At 40.5% G+C, this 22262-nt stretch overlaps 1 protein-coding gene across 2 annotated transcripts in view; it reads left to right on the plus strand.

Annotated features, from left to right (window-relative positions):
- The window catches only part of aco1 (aconitase 1, soluble), a 65033-nt gene that overhangs the window by 19381 nt on the left and 23390 nt on the right, over positions 1-22262 (plus strand). For both annotated transcript variants that reach the window (XM_020526863.2, XM_048593388.1), the window contains exons 4-10: positions 2251-2388; positions 7442-7511; positions 8413-8596; positions 14762-14901; positions 15078-15249; positions 17469-17569; positions 20650-20766. In XM_020526863.2, the coding sequence (XP_020382452.1) occupies positions 2251-2388; positions 7442-7511; positions 8413-8596; positions 14762-14901; positions 15078-15249; positions 17469-17569; positions 20650-20766 (922 nt within the window). The remainder of the gene's footprint in view (positions 1-2250; positions 2389-7441; positions 7512-8412; positions 8597-14761; positions 14902-15077; positions 15250-17468; positions 17570-20649; positions 20767-22262) is intronic.

Consider the following 22262-nt stretch of genomic DNA (forward strand, 5'->3'; position numbering starts at 1 on the left):
TTCTCTGAAGAAGGGTCTCGACCCGAAACGTCAGCTTTCCTGCTCCTCTGATGCTGCTTGGCCTGCTGTGTTCATCCAGCTCTACACCGTATCCTGGAATGATTGGGAAGCAGGGCAAACTCTCTACTGGTTAGAATCATACCAAGCACATAGGAACATGGTTGTGGCTGTTGGAGGTCAATCTGGAGATTAGATGACTGTCTTTGCAGAAGTTCTTCACAGGGTAGTGTCTTAGATCCAACCATCTTCGGCTGCTTCACCAGTGACCTTCTCTCCATCGTAAGGTCAGAAGTGGGGATGTGCACCAATGATTGTACAACCTTCAGTACCACTTGCAGTTCATTAAATCTTAAAACAGTTCATATTCAAATGCAGCAAGATCTGGACCATATCTAGGCTTGGGCTGACAAGTTGAAAGTAACATCTGCACACTGAATCCCTATAATCACCATCCTGGGTGCTACCATTGATCAGAAACTTAACTGGACTTGCCATGTAAATATTGTGGCTAGAATAGCAGGTCAGAGGTGAGGAATACTGTAGTGGGTAACTCGCTTCCAGACTCTCCAAAGTCTGCACCATCTACAATGCACAATTCAGAAGGGTGACAGAATACTCCCCACTTTCCTGGATAGGTGCAGCCCAACCGCACTCCAGAAGCTTGACACCATCCAGTACAAAGCAACTCGCTGGATCAGCACCACATCCATGACCGTTCACCCCCTCCAACACCTACACTCAGTAGCAGCAGTGTGTACTGCCTAAAAGATGCACAGCAGAAATTCACCAAAGATCCTCAGACAGCACCTTCCAAACCCATGATCATATTCATCCAGAAGGACAAGGGCAGCAGATACATAGGAACATCTCACCTGCAAATTCCCTCCAAGCCACTTATCATCTGACTTGGAAATGTATCGCCATTCGTTTACTGTTGCTGGGTCAAAATCTTGGAATTCCCTCCGTATGGGAATTGTGTGGACTGCAGCTGTTCAAGACGGCAGCCCACCATGACCTCAAAGGCAGCTGGGGATGGGCAATAAATGCTTGCTAACCAGTGACTCAGTATCCTACAAGTGAATTTAAAACAAAATGTAAAAATTATTTTTGCTGCATCCAACATTTGTGTGAGGGTGTTCTACACAGATCAGTGTTCTCAATGCATTGATTTAAGGTCATATGTTTGCCCATCCTGACCAATGCTTTGCCACCAATGTTGAGAATAGGGCTAACTCCAGGTGAGAGACTTGACACAATGTGCAGCCTTGAGTGACTTAGATAAAGAAAAAGTTAGCGGTGCGCTAAGTTTCATTGAAGTCTAAACTTTGGACGTATTTGTTCAATATGAAGTTCTGGACATAGGTAACATGGTTCACAAGAAGACCATTTACTAGATTGATATGGTAGGGGATGGGCTGCTGGGTACTTATCAGAAATTCATAATTCAAGACTTGTATGAGGTTGGAAAATGTGTACAGGCTAGGATGTAAGCCTGAACATTGGAATCCAAGCTCACTTGAGATGGTGATCTGAGGCTTGCAAGATGCTTGAAAGCACAATAGCCAATATTTGTGAGCAAATCCCATGCAAGCTGTGAAGGATTAATTCCTTTAGGCTGGATTGGATTTGGTTAGTCTGGTTCCGTTTCTGTTCACTGTGCGATTCAGTGATGGTAATATCATTGAATGCAGAGGAGCAATGGTTGGATTCTGGCACTGTGTAGTGTGAATGTAACATGCCACTTGTCAGCCTAAGTCTGGGTTAGTATTTGAGAAGTCGTGAATAGTGCTGAACATGGTGCAGTTGTCACAAACACCTGACATTATGGTAGAAGGGCAGTCATTGATGAGCAGCTGAAGATGGATGCTGAGATGACTGATCTCCAGCAACTCCAATTTTCCTTTGTGCGAGGCATGACTCCAACCATCAGAGTTTTGCTCCACTTCCCATTGATTCTAGTTTTCCTAGGACACCTTGTTGCCACACGCGGTGAAATGTGGCCTTGTTGTCAAGGACAGTAGAGCAGTCACTTTCACCTCACTGGCTGATGTTCTGCCTTTCTGCACTATCCCTACAGCATCCAAAAATCTCTCATTCTGTGACTTGGATGCATTCAAAAACAGTGCATCCAGAATACTCCGCTATCAAGAATTCTAAAGATCCCCAACTTTTTCAGTAAAGGCATGGTTTTGTAACAGCTAAGTTCTGTGAAAATAATCTGACATCTGTGACTATTTGCTCTATCTGCAGTGGTGTACCTGCTGTGGTAGACTTTGCCGCTATGCGAGATGCTGTGAAAAAACTTGGGGGAGATCCGGAGAAGATCAATCCAGTTTGTCCTGCAGATTTGGTTATTGATCACTCTATCCAAGTAGATTTCAACAGACGGTAAGTTGTGAAGGTTAAGGTACCAATATCTCCAGTTTGAGTGTTCATTTCGAAAATGATTCTGGATTACTTTGTAAACTTTTGTAAAGCAAGATACGTTTTGAGTGAAGGTGATGTAACTTGTCTAATCAAATTTAGTTTGAGTACCATTTTGATCAAAAGCAACAAACTTGGCCCTTTATTATGGGGGAAAAAAAAGCATTTGGCCACAAATCTGTAAAGTTAATTGCCAATAGTACAATAACTGTCAAGTCTGATATTTGTAAAGTGCTTACTGAGAGTGTGCATAAATGCTTTTGAATAGTATACCTATGCAGAGACAATGACAAAAGCTGAATGGTCAGGTTGAATTAATCCCTTGCCCTAATCTAATGCTGATAAATATGTTTTAATGTGCAGTACAGTGGTAAATCATCTTCAAAGCTGTCTTTATTATTACTTACTTGTTGGCCTTTCATAACATTGCTGGTGCTGCCAAATTTTTAAACGTGTAATCTTTAGTTCAATTGCTTGCTCATAAATCAGCCCAGGTCTAAAATACTGGAGAATGTTCTATAAAATGTGGTCCGTCAGACAGAATATATTTTCAGGGAATCTACCTAAGTTGATCATTCTTAGAAATGGAAACAATAACCAAAAATTGAAATGTGAAGATGCTGTGGTTTGGAAAAGACGAAGAGGTGTTAAATTTCACTGTTTTAATACTGCATTTAATAGGGCAAATGAACTCCAAACAGAAGGATAACTGTATCAAGTTTTAGTCTAAAGTGAAAATTTGCCTTAAAGAAATGACTAAAATATATGATGGAATAATGGGTACTGAAAATCCAAAGAGATGGCTATATGTATATTTTGAAAATTAGCAAAGAGAAGCACCTGATCATGTTGACAGCCTGGGCACAAGCCACATGCCAGCTAGACTGTAGTCATGATATGACGAGTTTAAATTCAGTGCAGACATTGGAATTATCATTTCCAACACGTGACAGCAGTACAAAAGCTGTACAAAACGTAAGCAGTGCAAGATTTTTAATTATTTTCAACAGGTACTTGAAGACGTGACTGTGTAGATGCTGTGAGAGGCTGTTGCTCTCAAGCTGAAAAGTCTGGATGGGAATCATAGTCTCAGGCTAAAGAGTAGACTCTTTATTTCTAAGATGAGAAATTTCTGCACTCGGAGGGTTGTGAATGTTTGGGATTTTCTGTCCCAGATAGTTATGGTTGCTCAGTTGTCAATAATGTTCAAGTTTGATAGATTCTTGGCTACTAAAGGAATTAAAGGATCTTGGGATAAATTGGGAAAATGGAGCTGCAGTTGGTCAGCCATAATCTTGTTGAGTGACAGAATACTGTCAAGGGAAATGGCACACCCCATTCATATGTAACAGTATTGGAACCAATATTTATTGAAGTCATGATGGCTAGTCATCAAATAATTAAATCCAGATAGGCATAATATGATAAAACATTTTTTTGTTGCTGGGGTGATGCATGGATATATCTGCTGCTTTCTTTTTCCTTGCCTAAAACGTAATGGCAGACAATCCCATTATAAATTGTGTTGAAAATGTCCTGAGCGCACAGAACAGGATTCTGCTGTAGATGCGAAGTGATAAAAGGTCAGTTGAAAATGATTATTTAATTCCAGTTGACAAAAAATTTTTAAATTTTGGATCTGTTGTATTCCACGATACTTTGCAGTAAAAGACAGTGGTTATGTAACTGCTTTGTAACTCAGCTGCGTATAAACCCAATTTGAATATAAAGTAGCTGCATATATTTCATTTTATAACAAATTGAAAACTAGGTGCTCTTCTTAAGAATTAGCGTGGGAATAAATAAGGCAAGTGATTTAGTATTGCATTACAACTTGCAATAATTAATATACTCACATTAACAGCATTCATACTAAAAAAAAAGTGTTAGAGTTTTGCAAATAAGGTCCCAACATGCTTAAAACTCAAGTTTCCAAGGAGCAGCAAATTACTTGTCTTACTCGGACCCATGGGCAAAGTGTTTTTTTTTGATTCATGAGGTGTTTTTGCTTAAATTATGTACAGATCTACAGGATTCTGTGCTGGCTGTTACCAAGAAGTTGGCACCCCTTTTTCTTGAAGTAGGCTACCATATTACCTCTTTATTACAGGTTAATGGAGTGCTTTTCCTGTTCTAACCCACGCTGTTTGCTTCCCTTTTTGTTTGAAAAGGCCATCTGTTCTGTGTTCGTATAAATGTGGCTAGTTTCCTAAAACCATTAATCTATTTATAGTGGTTTTAGTTTAGATTTGCGTGACTTGTTTTGCTTTTTTTAATATAGACTTGATCTGTGCACTTGTTAGTTTTTTTCAGATAACAGGCTCACTTTGATGTATTGAAGTACAAATGGCTCCTTGGGGAAGTGGAAAAATAGGATAATGTGTATATTTAATTACAGAATGCTGCTGATAGACTAAATTGAATACTGCTAATCTATATTTACAATCACATCAGAGAATTTGTTTGAATAGACATATGCAGCTTTCTTTCTGAAATTAAAGTTTTTTTCCCTAGCATTTTAAATGCGTTAGCATTTGCACGTAGTTTCAGGCAGTTTATGCATAACAAGCATCTTGCTGTTTTGGTTATTTATTGGTAGTCCAATTCTTGTGATATGGAAATTATTGCAGCCTCTTTTGAATCCCAGATTTTGAAGTGCTAAAATTGACTGGTAAATATTAATCTAAACAACTCAAATGTGCTTGTAGAGAAAGCCTTTTTCTGTTTACGTTGGCATGCAATATTCTATGAAGGACCAAAGATTTCTATGTGACAATAGAGGAAGTAGGAAGAGGATGGAATTACGTTTGAATGGAATCCATCAAAGCTGGTTAGTTAGGCCATCTTGGCAGTGCACATACAACTTGGATTCGGTTTCATGACTCCAAGAGAACCAAATAAAGATGGAAGTTCCCACTTCTGGAGGTTTTAGAGTAAGACTGAGGCAGGTTAGCAAGACCCAGGAAACACCAGGCAAGGTGAAACCACTTGATTTTTACTTTATCCTTTTGTCTTGGGCATACTAAATTTTACCCAGTAAAAATGCATGAAAAGGCTACTTGGAAATGGGTAAACCCTGTGACTGAAGTAAGGTCAATTCTGTATACTGAAATGATTGCGTTCTTTTATTCATTCATGGGAGGTGAGTGTCACTGGCTGGGCGATCATTTAGTACCCATCCCTAGTTGCCTTTGAGAACGTGTTGGTGAGCTGCCTTCTTGAACCACTGCAAGCTATGTGCTGTAGTTAGATTCACGATGCTACTAAGGAGGAGGTTCCAGGATTTTGACCCAGTGACACAAGGAGCGGATATATTTTCACGTCAGGATGGTAAGTAGCTTGGAGGGGAACTTGCCGATGGTTGTGTTCTCATGTATCTACAGCCCTTGTCCTTCTAGATGGAAGTGGTCATGAGTTTGAAAGGTGCTGTCTAAGGAGCCTTGGTGAATTTCTGCATTGCATTTTGTAGATGGTACACATTGCTGCTACAGTGTATGGTGGTGGAGGAAGTGAACGTTTGTGGATGTGGTGCCAATCAAGTGGGCTGCTTTGTCCAGGATGGTGACAAGTTTTTTTTATTGTTGTTTGAGCTGCACTCATCCAGATAATTGAGGAGTATTCCTTCACACTCCTGACATATGTCTTGTAGAGTCATATGAAGCATGAGGTAGGATTGTGATGCAAGTTTGTGGACATCTTATCAAGTTTGGTGTCTTTAAAGGGCTAACGGGGAGGGCATGTAATCTGAAAAATCTGGTTTTGCAAAACCATTGGTACTCTGGAATCAAGATGTAGTGGGAGCACTCCTTCATAGCCACATAGAGGTGTAAATTGCATTAGAGGCATCTAGTATCCAATAGAATTTCTTTTCTGAAGTTAATCCACACTGGGAACTGTGCATATTTGCACAGCAGTACTTTTTCGTGCCTTTTGTGCTTGACTACTTCAGAACTGCTGTTAAATCAGATAGTGTTCACATTGCTTAACTCTATCTGCCCACCTTTGGTTCTGTAACCCTTAATACCAATGGCTAATGTGTTACCAATCTCAGATTTGAAAATTTCATTTGGCCTCTGGCCTCAACTGCATTTATTTTTTATGGAAAGAGAATTCCAGATTTCCACAAATCTTTGGATGAAGAAGTGCTTCTGATATAATCCCTGTTTGGTGTGCCTCTTGATTCAGGCTTGTATGTCTTGTTCTGGACTATACCCATTAGAGGAAATAGGGCAGAGAGATCCTTTAATCATAAACCTCAAATATCTGCATTCAAAGAGTATAGGTCAAATCTGTACAATTTTTCCTGATAAATTAAACATTTTAGCCTTGATAATTATAATAAAACATAAAGTGAACTTATGGTTAAACTGATTAAACCAGTGGTTGTCAAACTTTCTCCTGCTATGACCCTGTTTAGAGGCTTAAATTGTCGTGACCCCTCTGATAATTGAGAGTGTATAGTGTGGGGGTGCGAAGACCAGTGCCGAGGGTAGGGGACAGCAGGCTTGCAAGAGTGAGGTTGGAGGGAGGCAAAGCTACACAGTGACATAACTCCTGACCCTGAAATATCAGCTTGCAACTCTGAAACCCTGGGTTAAACCCTTGGAGACTTTTGCTAGAAATATATGGTGTGAAATTGAGTAATAGGTTATGCATGGAAAAACCTGTGTTACTTGAGATGCCACAGTATCATTCTGTGTGTATAACTGGGAAATCAAGGCTAAAGTATTCAGAATTTAGTGGTTTATGTTGTGTTCCATTTGGGGTTTGTGGTCTAGATGGAATCAGTCTTTGACCTCCATTATTTCACTATAAATTCACAAAGGAGGAGATCTGCTGGTGATTGGTCAGCATTTCTCAAATCCCTTTCAAATGTTACAGTAAGTGTTTTTTCCTTCCCACTTTAACTATGGTAACATTATTAAATATAAATTTTGAATGCAGTAGTCATCCTGAATTTATGTGCCAAATGATATCATGCTTAACCTAATCTAGTTCTGATTTTGCTTTCCTCCAGGCCAGACAGCTTGCAAAAAAATCAAGAAATTGAATTTGAAAGAAACAAAGAAAGATTTGAGTTTTTGAAGGTATTATACTTTGTGCTTTCTTTTGGCAGCTATTCTGTAATAAATTGCATTTTTACTGTTTTGTGTGCCAGAGAAGAAAGATATTGTAAATTATTAGTCTTGACCTTGTGTAATGAAGTAAAGTTCTCCAAGGAGGAAGAGGGGAAGAACTAGAATTCTGAAACTCTTCCAGTTCCGCCCACGATGGAGAATAAGCATAGATAATAGCAAGTTTCATGAACTATGCTGCAGTGTGTTTACATCAGAATTTAATGTGAAAAGATCATGTTTTAAATTTTTGATAATCTCCAGTAATCCCAGAATTTCCTTCCTGCTTCCCAGCAGTTGGGTCAGATAGTCAATACTGATAGTTGATAAAATAGTATCAAAATATGCCCTCCTGTTCGCTCAGTGGCTTAACTGATTAGGACAATGTGCAGCTGAACTATACAGCCAGGAAGTACCCAGTTCCCAGTCTTTTGTGATGATTGATTTCAGGTTAAAATCGGCTAAGTCTCCAACTTAGCTGGGGGAGTGGGAGAGTAAATCTGGTAAATTTCATGCTCTTTGTTTCTATCCAGCAACTTCTGTTGACAAACAGTCATTTCAGATGAGGAAAGGGCTATCTCATGTGATGCCTTTGCAGTCGAGTAACATGGTTAGTCTTTATCTGTGTTCATACTTGAATGAACAGGCATGTATGGACTTACAACCCAGCAGGTGTTGACAACTTAAGAAGGGAAATCACCTAAAAACAAAAGTTTGTTAATCTGTGGTTTGAAGTTTTACCATACACTGTTTCTCACAGAATTTATTAGCAGCAATTTATTTAAAGTGATAGGCATTGTAAGCAATTACTTAGCTCCTTAATGTGCTGTTGAATTAAATCTAAATCTTTTTTGCATTTTTTTTTCTTTTAAAGTGGGGTTCTAAAGCTTTTCGAAATATGAGGATTATTCCCCCTGGCTCAGGAATCATCCACCAGGTGAATTTGGAATATTTGGCGCGGGTAGTGTTTGATCAGGATGGATATTACTACCCTGACAGTCTAGTTGGTACGGATTCTCACACAACAATGATCGATGGCCTAGGCGTGCTTGGCTGGGGTAAGCGACCTGTTGATGTTTGCGTGTCTGAGATTATTATTGGGATTTAAGTATATTATTGTTCTAGGAAAGTGATTAACTCTTTTTGCTTTTTGAATAGCGGCCCAGATTTTGTATTGTTCAAAATTGTTTTACAATTTTAAAGATATTAATAAACAGTTGATTATGCAGTGTTACATAAAAATTCATCAGCTGTGGTTTGGTTGGAGAAGCAGCTGGACACACTGTGGTGCATACAGGGGACAGAGAGAGTGATAGACACTAGCTTTAGGGAGCTGGTCACACCACAGGTCCAGACAGAGATGGGTGACTGCCAGGAAAGGCAGGCAGGTAGTGCAGGAGTCTTCTGTGGATATTCCCTTCTCTAACAGGTATACCGTTTTGGATACTATTACCTGGGGCTAGCCTCTCAGGAGATGGTACAAGCAGCAGCCAGGCCTGTGGCACCACAACTGCTTCTGCTGTAGAGCAGGGTGGGGCAAAGTCCAGACGAGTGATAGTAGTAGGTGACTCAATACTTGGGCAAAGACAGGAATTTCTGTGGCCATGAACAAGATTCTCGGATGGTGTGTTGCCTCCCTGGTGCCAGGGTCCTGGGTGTTTTGGAGTGGGTACAGGACATCCTGAAACGGGAGGGAAAACGCATGGAGTCATTGTCCACACTGGCACAAATGACATAGGTAGGAAGAGGTCCTGCAAGGACATTTCAGGGAGTTAGGTAGGGAGCTAAAGAGCAGGACTACCAGAGTAGTAATCTCAGGATTACTATCCATGCCATGGGCTATGGAGGTCAGGAACAGAGAGAGTACAGTTGAACACGTGGCTACAGAGCTGGTGTAGAAGGGAGGGCTTTAGATATATGGATCATTGGGATGTCTTCTGGGGAAGGTGGGACCTGTACAAGAAGGATGGGTTGCACCTGAACTGGAGGGGCACCAATACCCTGGATGGGAGATTTGCTAGAGCTCTTCAGGTGGGTTTAAACTAGTGTGACGGGGGGCGGGAACCGGAAGTACAGACTAGTAAGTGCAGGGACTCGGGACAAAGGAGAGACCGAGATGTGCATAGTGCAGAGTAAGAACAGGTAGAGGGAAGTTATGGGGCTCGGAGAAACTGGAGGTTTGGAGTGCATCTTCTTCAATGCAAGGAATTTAACAGGTAAGGCAGATGAACCAAGAGCTTGGATTACTGCATGGGAATTGTGATATTGCTATTACAGAGAAATGATTAAAGGAGGGGTGGGACTGACATCTTAACATTCTAGGATATCTCTGTTTTGGGTGGGGGGAGTTGCATTGCTGATTAGGGATCACATCACAGCTGTGTTGAGGGAGGATACATCGGACGAATCTTGCAGTGAGGCATGATGGGTGGAGCTCAGGAATAGGAAGGGTAAAATCACGATGTTGGGAGTTTTTTATAGACCTCCCAACAGCCCATGTGAGACAGAGGAGCAGATGTGTAGTCAGATACTAGAAAGGTGTTTAAAAAAGCAGGTAGTTGTGGTGGGTGATTTCAACTTTCCTCTTATTGACTGGGACTCACTTTAGAGCCAGGTGCTCGGATGGAGAGCAATTTGTTAGATGTGTCTATGAGGGCTTTCTGAGACAGTATTTTGACAATCCAGCCGGAGAGAAGGCCATACTAGACTTGGTATAGGGAATGAGCCAGGACAGATGATTGATATTTCAGTAGGAGAGCATTTTGGGCTTAGTGACCATAACTCCATAAGATTTCGAGCAGTCATGGACAAGGACAAGAGTGACCCTTGGGTGAGGGTGTTTGATTGGGCAAGGGCCAACTACATCCAAATTAGACAAGAACTGGGGAATGTGGATTGGGAGCAGTTATTTGAGGGCAAATGTATATCTGGCATGTGGGAGGCTTTTAAATACAATTTGATTAAAGTGCAGGACATGCATGTCCCTGCAAAACTGAAGGATAAGAATGGCAAGATCCAGGAACCATGCATGACAAGGGAATTTGTAAACTTAGTCAAAAGGAAAAAGGATGCATATGATAAGTCTGGACAGCTACAACCTGTCAAAGCCCTTGAGGAATATAGAGAAATTAGGAAGGAACTTAAATGCGGAATTAGGAAGGCGAAAAGGGGCCATGAAATGTCTTCAGCAAACAGGGTCAAGGAACATCCCAAGGCTTTTTATGCATATATTAGAAGAAGGAAGGTAGCAAGGGAAAAAGTAGGCCCACTCAAGGACAAAGGAGGGAACTTATGCGGGGAGCCACAGGAAGTGGGAAAGATCCTTAATAAGTACTTTGTATTGGTATTTGCCGTGGAGAAGGACATGACTGATGTTGACATCAGGGATGAGTGTGTGAATACTCTAGAGAATGTCAGTATATTAAAAGAGGAAGTTTTGGGTATCCTAAATTGCATTAAGGTAGACAAGTCCCCAGGACCAGATGGGATCTATCCCAGGTTACTGCGAGAGGCAAGGGAGGAAATAGCTGGGGCATTAGCAGATATCTTCACATCCTCCTTGACCACAAGCGAGGTTCCAGAGGACTGGAGATTAGCCAATGTTGTTCCCTCCTTTAAGAAAGGAAGCAGGAATAATCCAGGAAATTATAGGCTGGTGAGTCTGACATCTGTGATGGGGAAGTTCTTGGAGAAGATACTGAGGGACAGGATATATGCACATTTGGAAGAAAATGAACTAGTTAGTGACAGGCAGCATGGTTTTGTACGGGGAAGGCCATGTCTCACCAACCTGAGTGAATTTTTTGAAGAGGAAACGAGGATAATTGATGAGGGAAGAACTTTGGATGTGGTTTGTATGGACTTCAGTTCGGCACTTGATAAAGTCCCACATAGCAGATTGGTACAAAAACTAGAATCACATGGGATTTGGGGTGGGCTGGCTAGATGGATACAAAACTAGCTTGGTCATAGAAGATGGAGGGTAGTGGTGGAAGTGTATTTTTCAGAATAGAGACCAGTAACAAATGGTGTTCCGCAGTGATCAGTCTTAAGTCCTCCGTTGTTTGTAGTATATATAAATGATCTGGAGGAAAAGTTGGGTGGTCTGATTTAATAAGTTTGCAAATCACATGAAGATTGGTAGAGTTGCTGATAGTGCCGATGATCAATTGTGAAAGGATACAAGGGGATATCAATAGATTGGTGACTTGGGCACAGAAATGGCAGATGGAGTTTAATCCAGACAAATGTGAGGTGATGCATTTTGGAGTATCAAATTTAGGTGTGAATTATACAGTAAATGGCAGAATCCTTAGGAACATTAACATACTGATGGATCTGGCCATGCAGATCGACAGTTCCCTAAAAATGGCAACACAGGTGGCCAAGGTGATTAAGAAGGCATATGGCATGCTTGCCTTCATTGGCTGGGGCACGGAGTATAACAGTTGACAAACCAGCTATACAAAACCCTTGTTAGGCTGCATTGGGGTATTGTGTGCAGTTTTGGTTGCCACATTATCTGAAGGACGTGGAAGCTTTGGAGAGTGTGCGTTGAAGGTTCCCTAGGATGTTGCCTGGTCTTGAAGGCATTGGCTATGAGGAAAGGTTAAAAAGGCTAGGATTGTTTTCACTAGAAAGATGGCGGATAGAGGTCTACAAAATTGAGAGGCATAGATAGGGTGGGTAGTCAGAGGCTTTTTTCCAGGGTTGAAGTTTCAATTACAAGGGGCCATGGTTCAAGGTCAAAGGGCAAAAGTTTAAGGGAGATGTGTGAGGAAAGTTTTTCATGCAGAGAGCCATAGGAGCCTGGAATGCACTGCTAATGGAGGTGGTGGCAGCAGGCATGTTGGCGACATTTAAGAGGCATCTGGATGGTTACATGAATAGGGAGGGAATACAGGGATATGGACCGAATAAGGGCAGAAGGTTTGTTGTTTTTTTAGTTTAGTCAGGGCATGATGATCGGCACAGGCTTGGAGGGCGGAAGGGCCTGTTCCTGTATCGTACTTCTCTTTTGTTCTTTTTGCAACTCCAAACCATTCATGGTAAATGTCTTGGGTAAATAATACAGAGAATAATCCCAGTGAATGTTGAGTGCTCCTGTCTTTTTTCAGGATTTGCAACTGTCCTTTTATGGGAGGATCTAAGTAATTACGTTTACTTGAAGTGCTCCTGTTAAGTTAAATACAGCTCCTTAGGGGTTAGATTCACTGAATAGGAGAGCTGAAATATTTAGATTAGAATTCATACAACACATTGAAGCTAGTGTTTGTTTCATTGTTGCAGAGAGCACCACAGCTTCTTAGCTTTGCAGATGACCTGTTCATTGGATGTCTACTGAGGCACTGTATTTAGACTAGAGATGCAGCTAGTTTTATTGACTGGCCTAATGGTAAAGCAATGAAAAGGAAAAAATGAGAGTGGAAACCCCAACCTTCAATTTGGTGTGGGCATAGAAAATATCAGGATAAAGAGAGACATTGGCAGGGCAGGCAGGTCACCTTTAAAACTGTTTGTGAAATTTGGTTGGGGACATGCAAGCAAAGTTCTCACAGAGTTGCTTATAAGAAGAGAGAATGCCAAAATAAATAAGCAGCCTATGCAAGGAACAAGGTGCATGATTCATTAATGTTTTCTCATGTATCAAGAAAAGACGTTTGAGTATAGTAAGTCAGGTTTGTTTGTATCTGTTCTCATGACAGTTAAGCACCTTAATGGGCATCAGGCGTTTACTCACTGCGTTAAGACCAGAGGAGGGATGGGAAATGTGCACGTGCTTAAGTATAAGACATATCCATCTCAGATTACAGGGTGGGGTACAATTTTTACATTGGTAGGGTGTTCCTGCTTTTCTTTGGCCTGTCATTGGCAGTCATGCATTCAGCCCTTTATCTCTGGAATTTCTTTCCTAAATTTCTTTGGATCTCTAGCTCTCACTCAGTACCCCCATATGTGGCTTGGTGTCAGATTTTGTTTGAAACTCTTGAGACTGCAGAGTTTATTGTGTTAAAGGTGCCATGTAAGTATACGTTTTTGAGATAAATAGTATAAATGTATTTAAAGTAAAGCTAGATACGTACAAAATGGAGGAAGACATAGATAAAGTAATGTGAACAGTGTTTATTTCTGTGATTATAAACACCAGCATTGATTAGTCTGCTTCTGTGCTGTAAAATTCCAAATTTAAAAAAAAGCTAGATGCAAGTGGTGCACGCTGTTTATGAGACTTCTGTCCAGAAGGGGACATCTGCAGTAGACCTAAACCTTGTGACAATTCTACTTGCTCTAGTTACAGGTATGGAAAAATGTATTGACAAGGTTTTACACAAGTTTAAAAAGTACATCATGCTCAATTGCTGCTTAAATATTTGGCTTCATTCTAAGAATATGTTGCTTGAATAAGATCAAGTATTTCAGTCAGTTCCTCAAAACAGAAGTGCTGCCCCCCCCACTAGTCAAAAGTTGGCCCTTTGTATGTGCCATGGTTTTTGCAAGCACTTCCTTCCACTCTGCAGAATAAAATGTTGAACTAATCCATTCAACCCATATTTGGTCATAAAAAAAAATTTTTCCAATTGCACTATTATGTGGATCCTCGGCAGCTGGGAGCATGTACCAGGAAACCTGGTGTGTAACATGCAATTTGTTGTGCATTCATTTTTTTTTTAAACGATGGCTGCATGTGATTACTTTTTTCAGCACGTGTTGCAGGGGACCTGAGGATTTGTTCTATTTTAAGTCACCCCTTTATTGTTATCTTAAGCCAGTTTAGTTGGTACTCTGATTTAATTTGCACTGTGTGGACATATTTTATACTGGTACACTCAGAAATATATGGGGCCAGTTAACTCAGTTTGCTATTTGGTTAGTTTGTGGTTCAAATAATATGAACATAACTTTGATTCCCACTTTAGCTAAGGTTTTGCTTGAGGGATGAATATTAACCAAGACATCAAGGGGTCTCCTCTAGTTTTCTTAAATATCCCATGGCCCTATGTTGATGTCCTCCTCAGGTGGTGGATGATATTTCAGTTTTATATCTTTTCTGGAAAAAATGATACCAATGACAGAGTGTAGCATTGGAAAAGTCAGCCTAGATTTTTATATTTGATTTTCTGAAGTCGGATTTGAACCCATGGCATTCTGAAACATTACCCTCGCACCAGCCATGTTTGGCATTTTGGGTCCCACTAGTAATGCGAATATTGTTTCCTTCACAGGTGTGGGTGGCATTGAGGCTGAAGCAGTAATGTTGGGCCAGCCAATCAGCATGGTTCTTCCAGAGGTGGTTGGCTATAAATTGATGGGAAGCCCACAATCCTTGGTAACATCAACAGATATAGTCCTCACAATTACAAAAGTAAGTACATGTTAGAGTTCTAATTTGTGTTCATTTTCATTAAATCAATTATAATTGTTTTTATATTTTTCAAACTCCATAAATTCTTAATCTAATTCTTCACAGCAACAAGTTGTTATTAACAAAGATTATTAACTTGTGTTGAAACAGTTTTTGTATTTAATTTTCCTTTACAGCACCTTCGCCAGGTTGGGGTTGTGGGGAAATTTGTTGAATTCTTTGGACCGGGAGTGGTGCAGTTATCCATTGCTGATCGAGCAACTATTGCCAACATGTGTCCTGAGTATGGGGCAACCGCAGCTTTCTTTCCTGTTGATAAAATTAGCATGAAGTACCTGGAACAAACAGGTATTAATTTGGAATCTATTGCAATGTGCATTTATAATTACTCTGAGTATGTCACAACTGTTCATCAGCCACACTTTTATAACGCATCAGTAATGCTGAAGAATTGATTTTTGCCAATCTGTGGAACCCATGATATGAGGCATTTTACTGTATTGTGCCCGTGGTGGCTGTTCGAGAGATTTGGTTAAATTGTCTCATGACTAATCTTTCTCCATACCACATATAAATTTTCTCTCCTTGAAGTTGTGTGTAAGTTACCACATGCTATCTTTAATTCAACTACTTTTTAAGAAATTGCACAGATAATCAAATACTTAAACAATTATTTAAACTTTATTGCATCTAGCAACCAAACTAAGACCCTCCAATAAGCAAGTTAAGCCTCACATCCATCTTAGCTATTACCTGATTAATGGTAGAATTTTGCCATTATCTATCAATATCAGTCTCCAGATGTGTCCAGGGTTCAGTCCTTATGCAGTGTTGTTCTCTGGAATTCTGCTCCCAGGGAATCCTGGAGTTGAATTCTTACAGGATTTTCCATCCTTCAAGTTTCTAGTGTGAGTTATTGATGATCCTTTAGATTCTTTCATCCTCAATACTGCAAGCCTGCATCATGTCCCCTTAGCAGAAGTAGCTTGCCTCTTCCTTGTTACATTTGGCATTGACTGTCTTTGAAGACACAGCTTTCCTGCAGTTAACTCCTTAAATTCTTCTGCAGGGCAATCAGTTATCCTTGCGCTTAAGGCATAACGCCTCGTGGCACAATTTATCAACCAGTTGTTAAAACAGTTTGTTTGTGTAGCTTTGACTCTTTCTTCTCCCCAGGCGTGGCTAATTGTTTTCAGTTCCTGCATAACAGTTTGTCCTTGTCCCTTAACAGTTTATTCCAGACAGAGTTATTGCTGTTTCTTTCAATCCAGGCAGTTATTAAAGTTCTGAAGTTTATGCTATCACTGTTTATTCTCTTCCTGTTAGAAGGTTACTGTTAAATCTGCTTTCACCATCCTTTTTGGCAGAGCATTCAAATCATAGTGTTATCCCTATTGCAATTTTTTTGGGAGGAGTTGCATTTTTCACATTGATAATATGTGCATGTAGTATATTTGTGAATGTCACTATTAATTTGCACATTTCTGAAGATTCATCTTCTAATGTTGAAGCAGAGATAAGACCAGACCATCATTATTTCTCAGGAAATGTCACAGCTTGGACTAGTGAAATAAATCCAAACACACATAGAAAGGGTGTCTGTGGCCTCATAAGCCAAAACTACTCTGGCTTCTAGGTCCTGATGGCTTGGACTGTTTAAATATTTAAAGTTTTATAAAGTTCCGTACTGAAGTTTCTTCTTTTTTTAAAAAAAACCATTGACTGTGGGGAATGAGTGAGTATACACCTACATAGCAGCCTTTCACAATTTGGACATATTGAAATACTGCTTCTGAAGCATGGTCACAATCATACTGTAGGGGAACTGAACAATCTATTTTGCACAGTAAACACTAGAAGATAGCAATGTTAGAAACAGAATAAAAATTTGTTTTATTGCTATAAAGAATTAAGTGTTGTCCGAGGACATTGGATTGATTTCTCTTGTGCATGGTATCTAAAGCGGAACTTTAGACTCCTGTAAAAGAAGATTAAAACAGTTTGCCAGGGCGGTGTTCTGGTGCAGTGGTACTTAGGTTTTAGGATATAGTATCTTTAACTTTCCATCACACATGTGCCATCTTTCCTCTGTAGGCCTTTCTTCCCCTGTAGGCTTTCATTCCCCATAACCCTTTCCTCACCTCAGCAGTGAGATTCTGAAGGATGAAACACTGTGCTGATCCATTTTGCTGGTAGCTGGATAAAGAGTTGCATTTGCTGGCAACCATTACAGCAAGGAGAGGGTTTTGTGTTCCATCCAGTGCAGATGAAATGTGAGTTGCAATCTATGAAAAATGTATGGTCCTGAGAAAACTTTGAATACCTGTCTGTGAAAGTACTTAATCACAGACATCCCAACTGTAATATGGGTTTCTTTTCTTTGTTTTACGTATATAGTTAGTCTTTTACATCGGAAGATTTCTGTTGTGGAATCTTTGCTTATTAAAGCCATGGTTACCTCTTGTGTTTCAAAACCAACATTTCTTTTTACTGCTAAAAGATATTTTTTGATTAAATAAAGCAATTATATGTACTACTTTCTTTGTGTTTTCTGGTACTTGTTTAAGGTCGAGATGAAAATAAGCTGAACTACATTGAGAGATATCTAAAAGCAGTTGGAATGTTCAGGGATTTCAGTGATTCATCTGAGGATCCAGAGTTTACACAGGTAAGAGGATCCTGGTGTGTTCAGGAAAATTGACAGGTGCTAAGAAACCTTGCCAAATTGTAAATCTTTGGAATCTACAATATATATAGTATGGTAAGTTTGTCCCAAGTCTTTCAAGTCAATGGTTATACAGGCATCAGAGGTGAGATATTAAGTTACAGGCTTGGTGTGATTTGGGGGAAAGAAAAGGAATAAGAGGCACCTATATAAATGCAAGTTATGTCCTCAGGATGTCTTAATTCTTCAGAGTTGAATACTTTTAATGACAGACACACTGGGGGTGAGGTTGATGGGTAAATGTTCTGTCCTCCTTATCGACTGGAAAAGGTCTTCTCCTAATACTGATAAACAGTTCCATGGAGAGTGCTGATATAACTCGAATTCTTTATATTTAAGTTTTTCCAGGGATTGCAAACAGTAACTGTGCTCACCCCTTAACCCATTTCTCTCCTTGTTTGATGTCAGTAGCAGCCACTGTGGCATAGTGATCAAGAACAGGTGCCTTCAACAATTTGTTTCATCCCTCCACGGAAAATCCCAATTATTGAGATCAGCCAATAGTTTAGTCTAGGCACTTTTCTGAATGTAATTCAATAACTTGCAATACACTTATCCTCTTTGTGGAAACTCTATTTTAGGGCAGTGGCAAGGTTTCAAGGAGCATCTTATTGGAATAAATCTATTGTCCTTCCATATTGGGAATTTCTCCGGAGTTTCCCTCCAGCCTGTTACAACATTGTAAATTATAGACTATCGGTATTCAGCTTCCATTGTTAATAATATTACTTGAGACCTTTATGGAAAAAAATGCTTTTTAAGGGTACAGTTATGGATCTAAAATGGCTGTTGTGATCGCCTGACTGCAGATTGAGGCATACTGAAGAACCAATATGGAATACAGTAATAGTAGGAACTGCAGATGCTGGAGAATCCGAGACAGCAAGGTGCAGGGCTGGATGAACACAGCAGGCCAAGCAGCATCATAGGAGCAGAGAGGCTGACGTTTCGGGCCTAGACCCTTCATCAGAAAAGGGGGAGGGGAAGGGGGTTTTGAAATAAATAGGGAGAGAGTGGGAGGCGGATAGAAGAGGGATAGAGGAGAGGATAGGTGGAGAAGAAACAAACAGGTCGAAGAGGCGGGGATGGGGCCAGGAAAGGTGAGTGTAGGTAGGGAGTTAGGGAGGGGATAGGTCAGTCCAGGGAGGACGGACAGGTCAAGGGGGCGGGATGAGGTTGGTCGGTAGGAGATGGAGGTGCGGCTTGAGGTGGGAGGAGGGGATAGGTGGGAGGAAGAACAGGTTAGGGAGGCAGGGACGAGCTGGACTGGTTTTGGGATGCGGTGGGGGGAGGGGAGATTTTGAAACTTGTGAAATCCACATTGATACCATTGGGCTGCAGGGTTCCCAAGCGGAATATGAGTTGCTGTTCCTGCAACCTTCGGGTGGCATCGTTGTGGCACTGCAGGAGGCCCAGGATGGACATGTCGTCTGAGGAATGGGAGGGGGAGTTGAAATGGTTCGCGACTGGGAGGTGCAGTTGTTTGTTGCGAACCGAGCGTAGGTGTTCTGCAAAGCGGTCCCCGAGTCTCCGCTTGGTTTCCCCGATGTAGAGGAAGCCACACCGGGTACAGCGGATGCAGTATACCACATTGGCAGATGTGCAGGTGAACATCTGCTTGATGTGGAAAGTCTTCTTGGGGCCTGGGATGGGGGTGAGGGAGGAGGTATGGGGGCAGTAAACTGCACTGAAATTATGGCTTCATCCAAATATAGCAAAACCAGATAACTAAGTCAGCATCAAGAAATTCACATCTCTCTTGGGAGCTGAAAGGTTGCCTGTGGAGGATTCAACTTGGAAATTCAATGGGACTGCAGTACACAATGAACCATTATTAAGTAGATTGCTTGGCAGAGTTGAGAAAAAAGATTATGAATTTATGACAACAAGATTTGAAAAGCTTGCTTTCCTTCTCTTTCTATTTCTTTCAATCTTCAAAGTCAGTGCCTGGTGAAAAAGATACCTGGGAAACAACCATTCACGGAGAACTCCAGAATTCTACAAATTTCATTACTACTGAGGAAACAAGCCTAACTGTGTCTAATTTACTTTAAATGACTTACATTGAAATTTGATCAATTCTGATGATCCACAAGAAAACTTTATTTAAGATACTGTACAATATTACGTGGTGTCTACAATACTAAATAGTGGTTGTGTAGCTGAGTGTAGATGCTGAAGTACTGCATCAAACTATGTATGTTTAACAGCTGATAGATTAGTGATGTCGTTCCATACTTGCCTTTGACTTTTAAGCTGTGGGTACCAGCTCAGCTGATGAAAATTGCCTCTGCTTTCTGGCTGCCCTGGGAGAAAATGATTTGTGCAATCATGCCTCATTGGCATAGCACAGATCTTTTGCAAACTCTGATACTAACTTGGCATCTGACTGCAAGCCCAGAGTGGTTACTATTGGAAATTGACAGTTGTCACGTGTGTTGTTTAGGGGTTGCTGTTCTTGAATTTAGTTGGGCAGAGGCATTGAGGATTTGAACTGTGTTTAGACTAGTGTATGACCGGTGATGTTTGGGCACAGGAATGAGAAATATTTCCTTCACCAGCAATAATGGCTCCCAACATTTTACAAAGAAGCATAGTTCTAAAAGTTGCCTGGCGTGTTGCAAAAAAACTTCTTTTCAGTGACTCACTAAATGTGCTTTTACTAATGCAAGTAAATGTTCCATAGAAGACATTATTTTGTTCAGAGAAAATATGTTGATATCACTAAATGTCTGTTGCCACCAAACTATGTTCAGAAATGTAATTAATTACTTTTCCATGTTACTTTCAAGAGCAGTGAAAACTGGTATATAACATGGAGGTTTATTATCTATTATGTGCATATAATTCTAAATATGGAAAAGCTTTTCAGATTTTGGTACACAGTAAATTTCCTTTGCACTACCAACAATTTGTATAAAAAATGTTAGCAAATAGCGTTTGTGTTCAGACATGTGTTGCTTTTTTGTACTTCATTTCATGTCCTTGTGTTTTGCCAAAATAATATTTTTTATGCTATGTAGATTGTGGAACTAGATCTCAGCACTGTGGTATCATGCTGCAGCGGTCCCAAAAGACCTCAGGACAAAGTGGCTGTATCCAATATGAAGCAAGATTTTGAAAGTTGTTTGACAGCAAAGGTGAGCTTCAGTTAACACCAACTGTTAGCAGAAATCCAAAAAGGTGAAAGTTTTATAATGGCCCTAAATTGGCTGAAAGGTCAAAAAAAAATGCTTGTTTCAGGAGTTTTTCAGAGTTGAGAATACTGAACTTGGTGACTTAGTGTTGGGATTGAGGTGGTTTCTATTGCACAAATACTCTGGTTTCAGCAACCCCTTCCAAACTTGACTAAACTAAGTGGGCCAGTGGAATTGGGAATGGTAGTTTGTGAAATATCAGAATATGAAAATATGCAGCGCTCTGTTTGAGCTAAATTGCCTAGATCAATATAGCTGTTTGATGAAAGAGATGAAGTGTGATTTTCTTGACCTTTCTTGCTCATATGCTTGCTCATTCTGAACAGTTGCTGAATGTATATGGCTAGTTCCAAGGGCATAGGTTGCTAATTACCTAAATTGCTCAATAATAAGACCATAAGATATCAATTAGGCTGTTTGACCCATCCAGTCTGCTCTGTCATTCGATCGTAACTGATGTGTTTCTCCTGCTTTCTCCCCATAATCTTTGATCCCCTTACTTATCAAGAACCTATCTATCTCTGTCTTAAATACACTCAAGGCCTCCACAGCCTTCTGTGACAATGAATTCCACAGATTTATCACTTTTTCTGGCTTAAGAAATTCTTCCCTATCTCAGTTCCAGAGGGTTGTGCCTTCACTCTGTAACTGTGTCCCCAGGTCCTAGTCTCCTTTTCTAGTGGAAACGTCTTCTCCAAGCCCGCTGTATCTAGGCCTTTCAGTATTCTACGTTTCAATGAGATTTCCCCTCATCCTTCTAAACTCCCAAGTACAGACCTAGAGTCCTCAACTAATTCTCATAAGACAAGCCCTTCATCGCTGGGATCATTCTTGCAAACCTCTTCGGGACTCCCTCCAAGGCCAGCACCTCCTTCCTTACATACAGGCCTTACAAATGCTCACAATATTCCAAATTCAGCCTGATCAGTGCATTATATAGCCTTAGCAGTACATTCCTACTCTTGTATTCTAGTCCTCTCGAAATACACTGCATTTGCTTTCCTAACTGCTAATTGAACCCATATGTTAACCTTAAGAGAATCCTGAACTAGGACTCCGAAGTCCCTTTCTGCTTCAGATTTCCGAAGCCTTTTCCCATTTAGAAAATAGTAAATGCCTCTGTTCTTCCTACCAAAGTGCATAACGTCACATGTTCCCAGATTGCATTCCATCTGCCAGTTCTTTCCCCACTGTCCTAGCCTGTTCAATCTTCTGCAACCTCTCCACTTTCTGAAACCCACCTGTCCCTTCACTTATTTTTGTTATATACAAACTCAGCAATAATGCCCTCAGTTGCTTTGTCCAGATTGTTAATATAAAATGTGAATAGTTGTAGTTCCAACACTGATCTATGTGGAACTCCATTAGTCATCTGCCTTCCTGAAAAAGACCCCTTTGTCCCCAATCCTTTGTCCCCAATCCTTTGTCCCCAATCCTTT

The sequence above is a fragment of the Rhincodon typus genome, chromosome 3 (assembly GCF_021869965.1).
Source record: "Rhincodon typus isolate 14 chromosome 3, sRhiTyp1.1, whole genome shotgun sequence".
Classification (NCBI taxonomy): Eukaryota; Metazoa; Chordata; class Chondrichthyes; order Orectolobiformes; family Rhincodontidae; genus Rhincodon; species Rhincodon typus.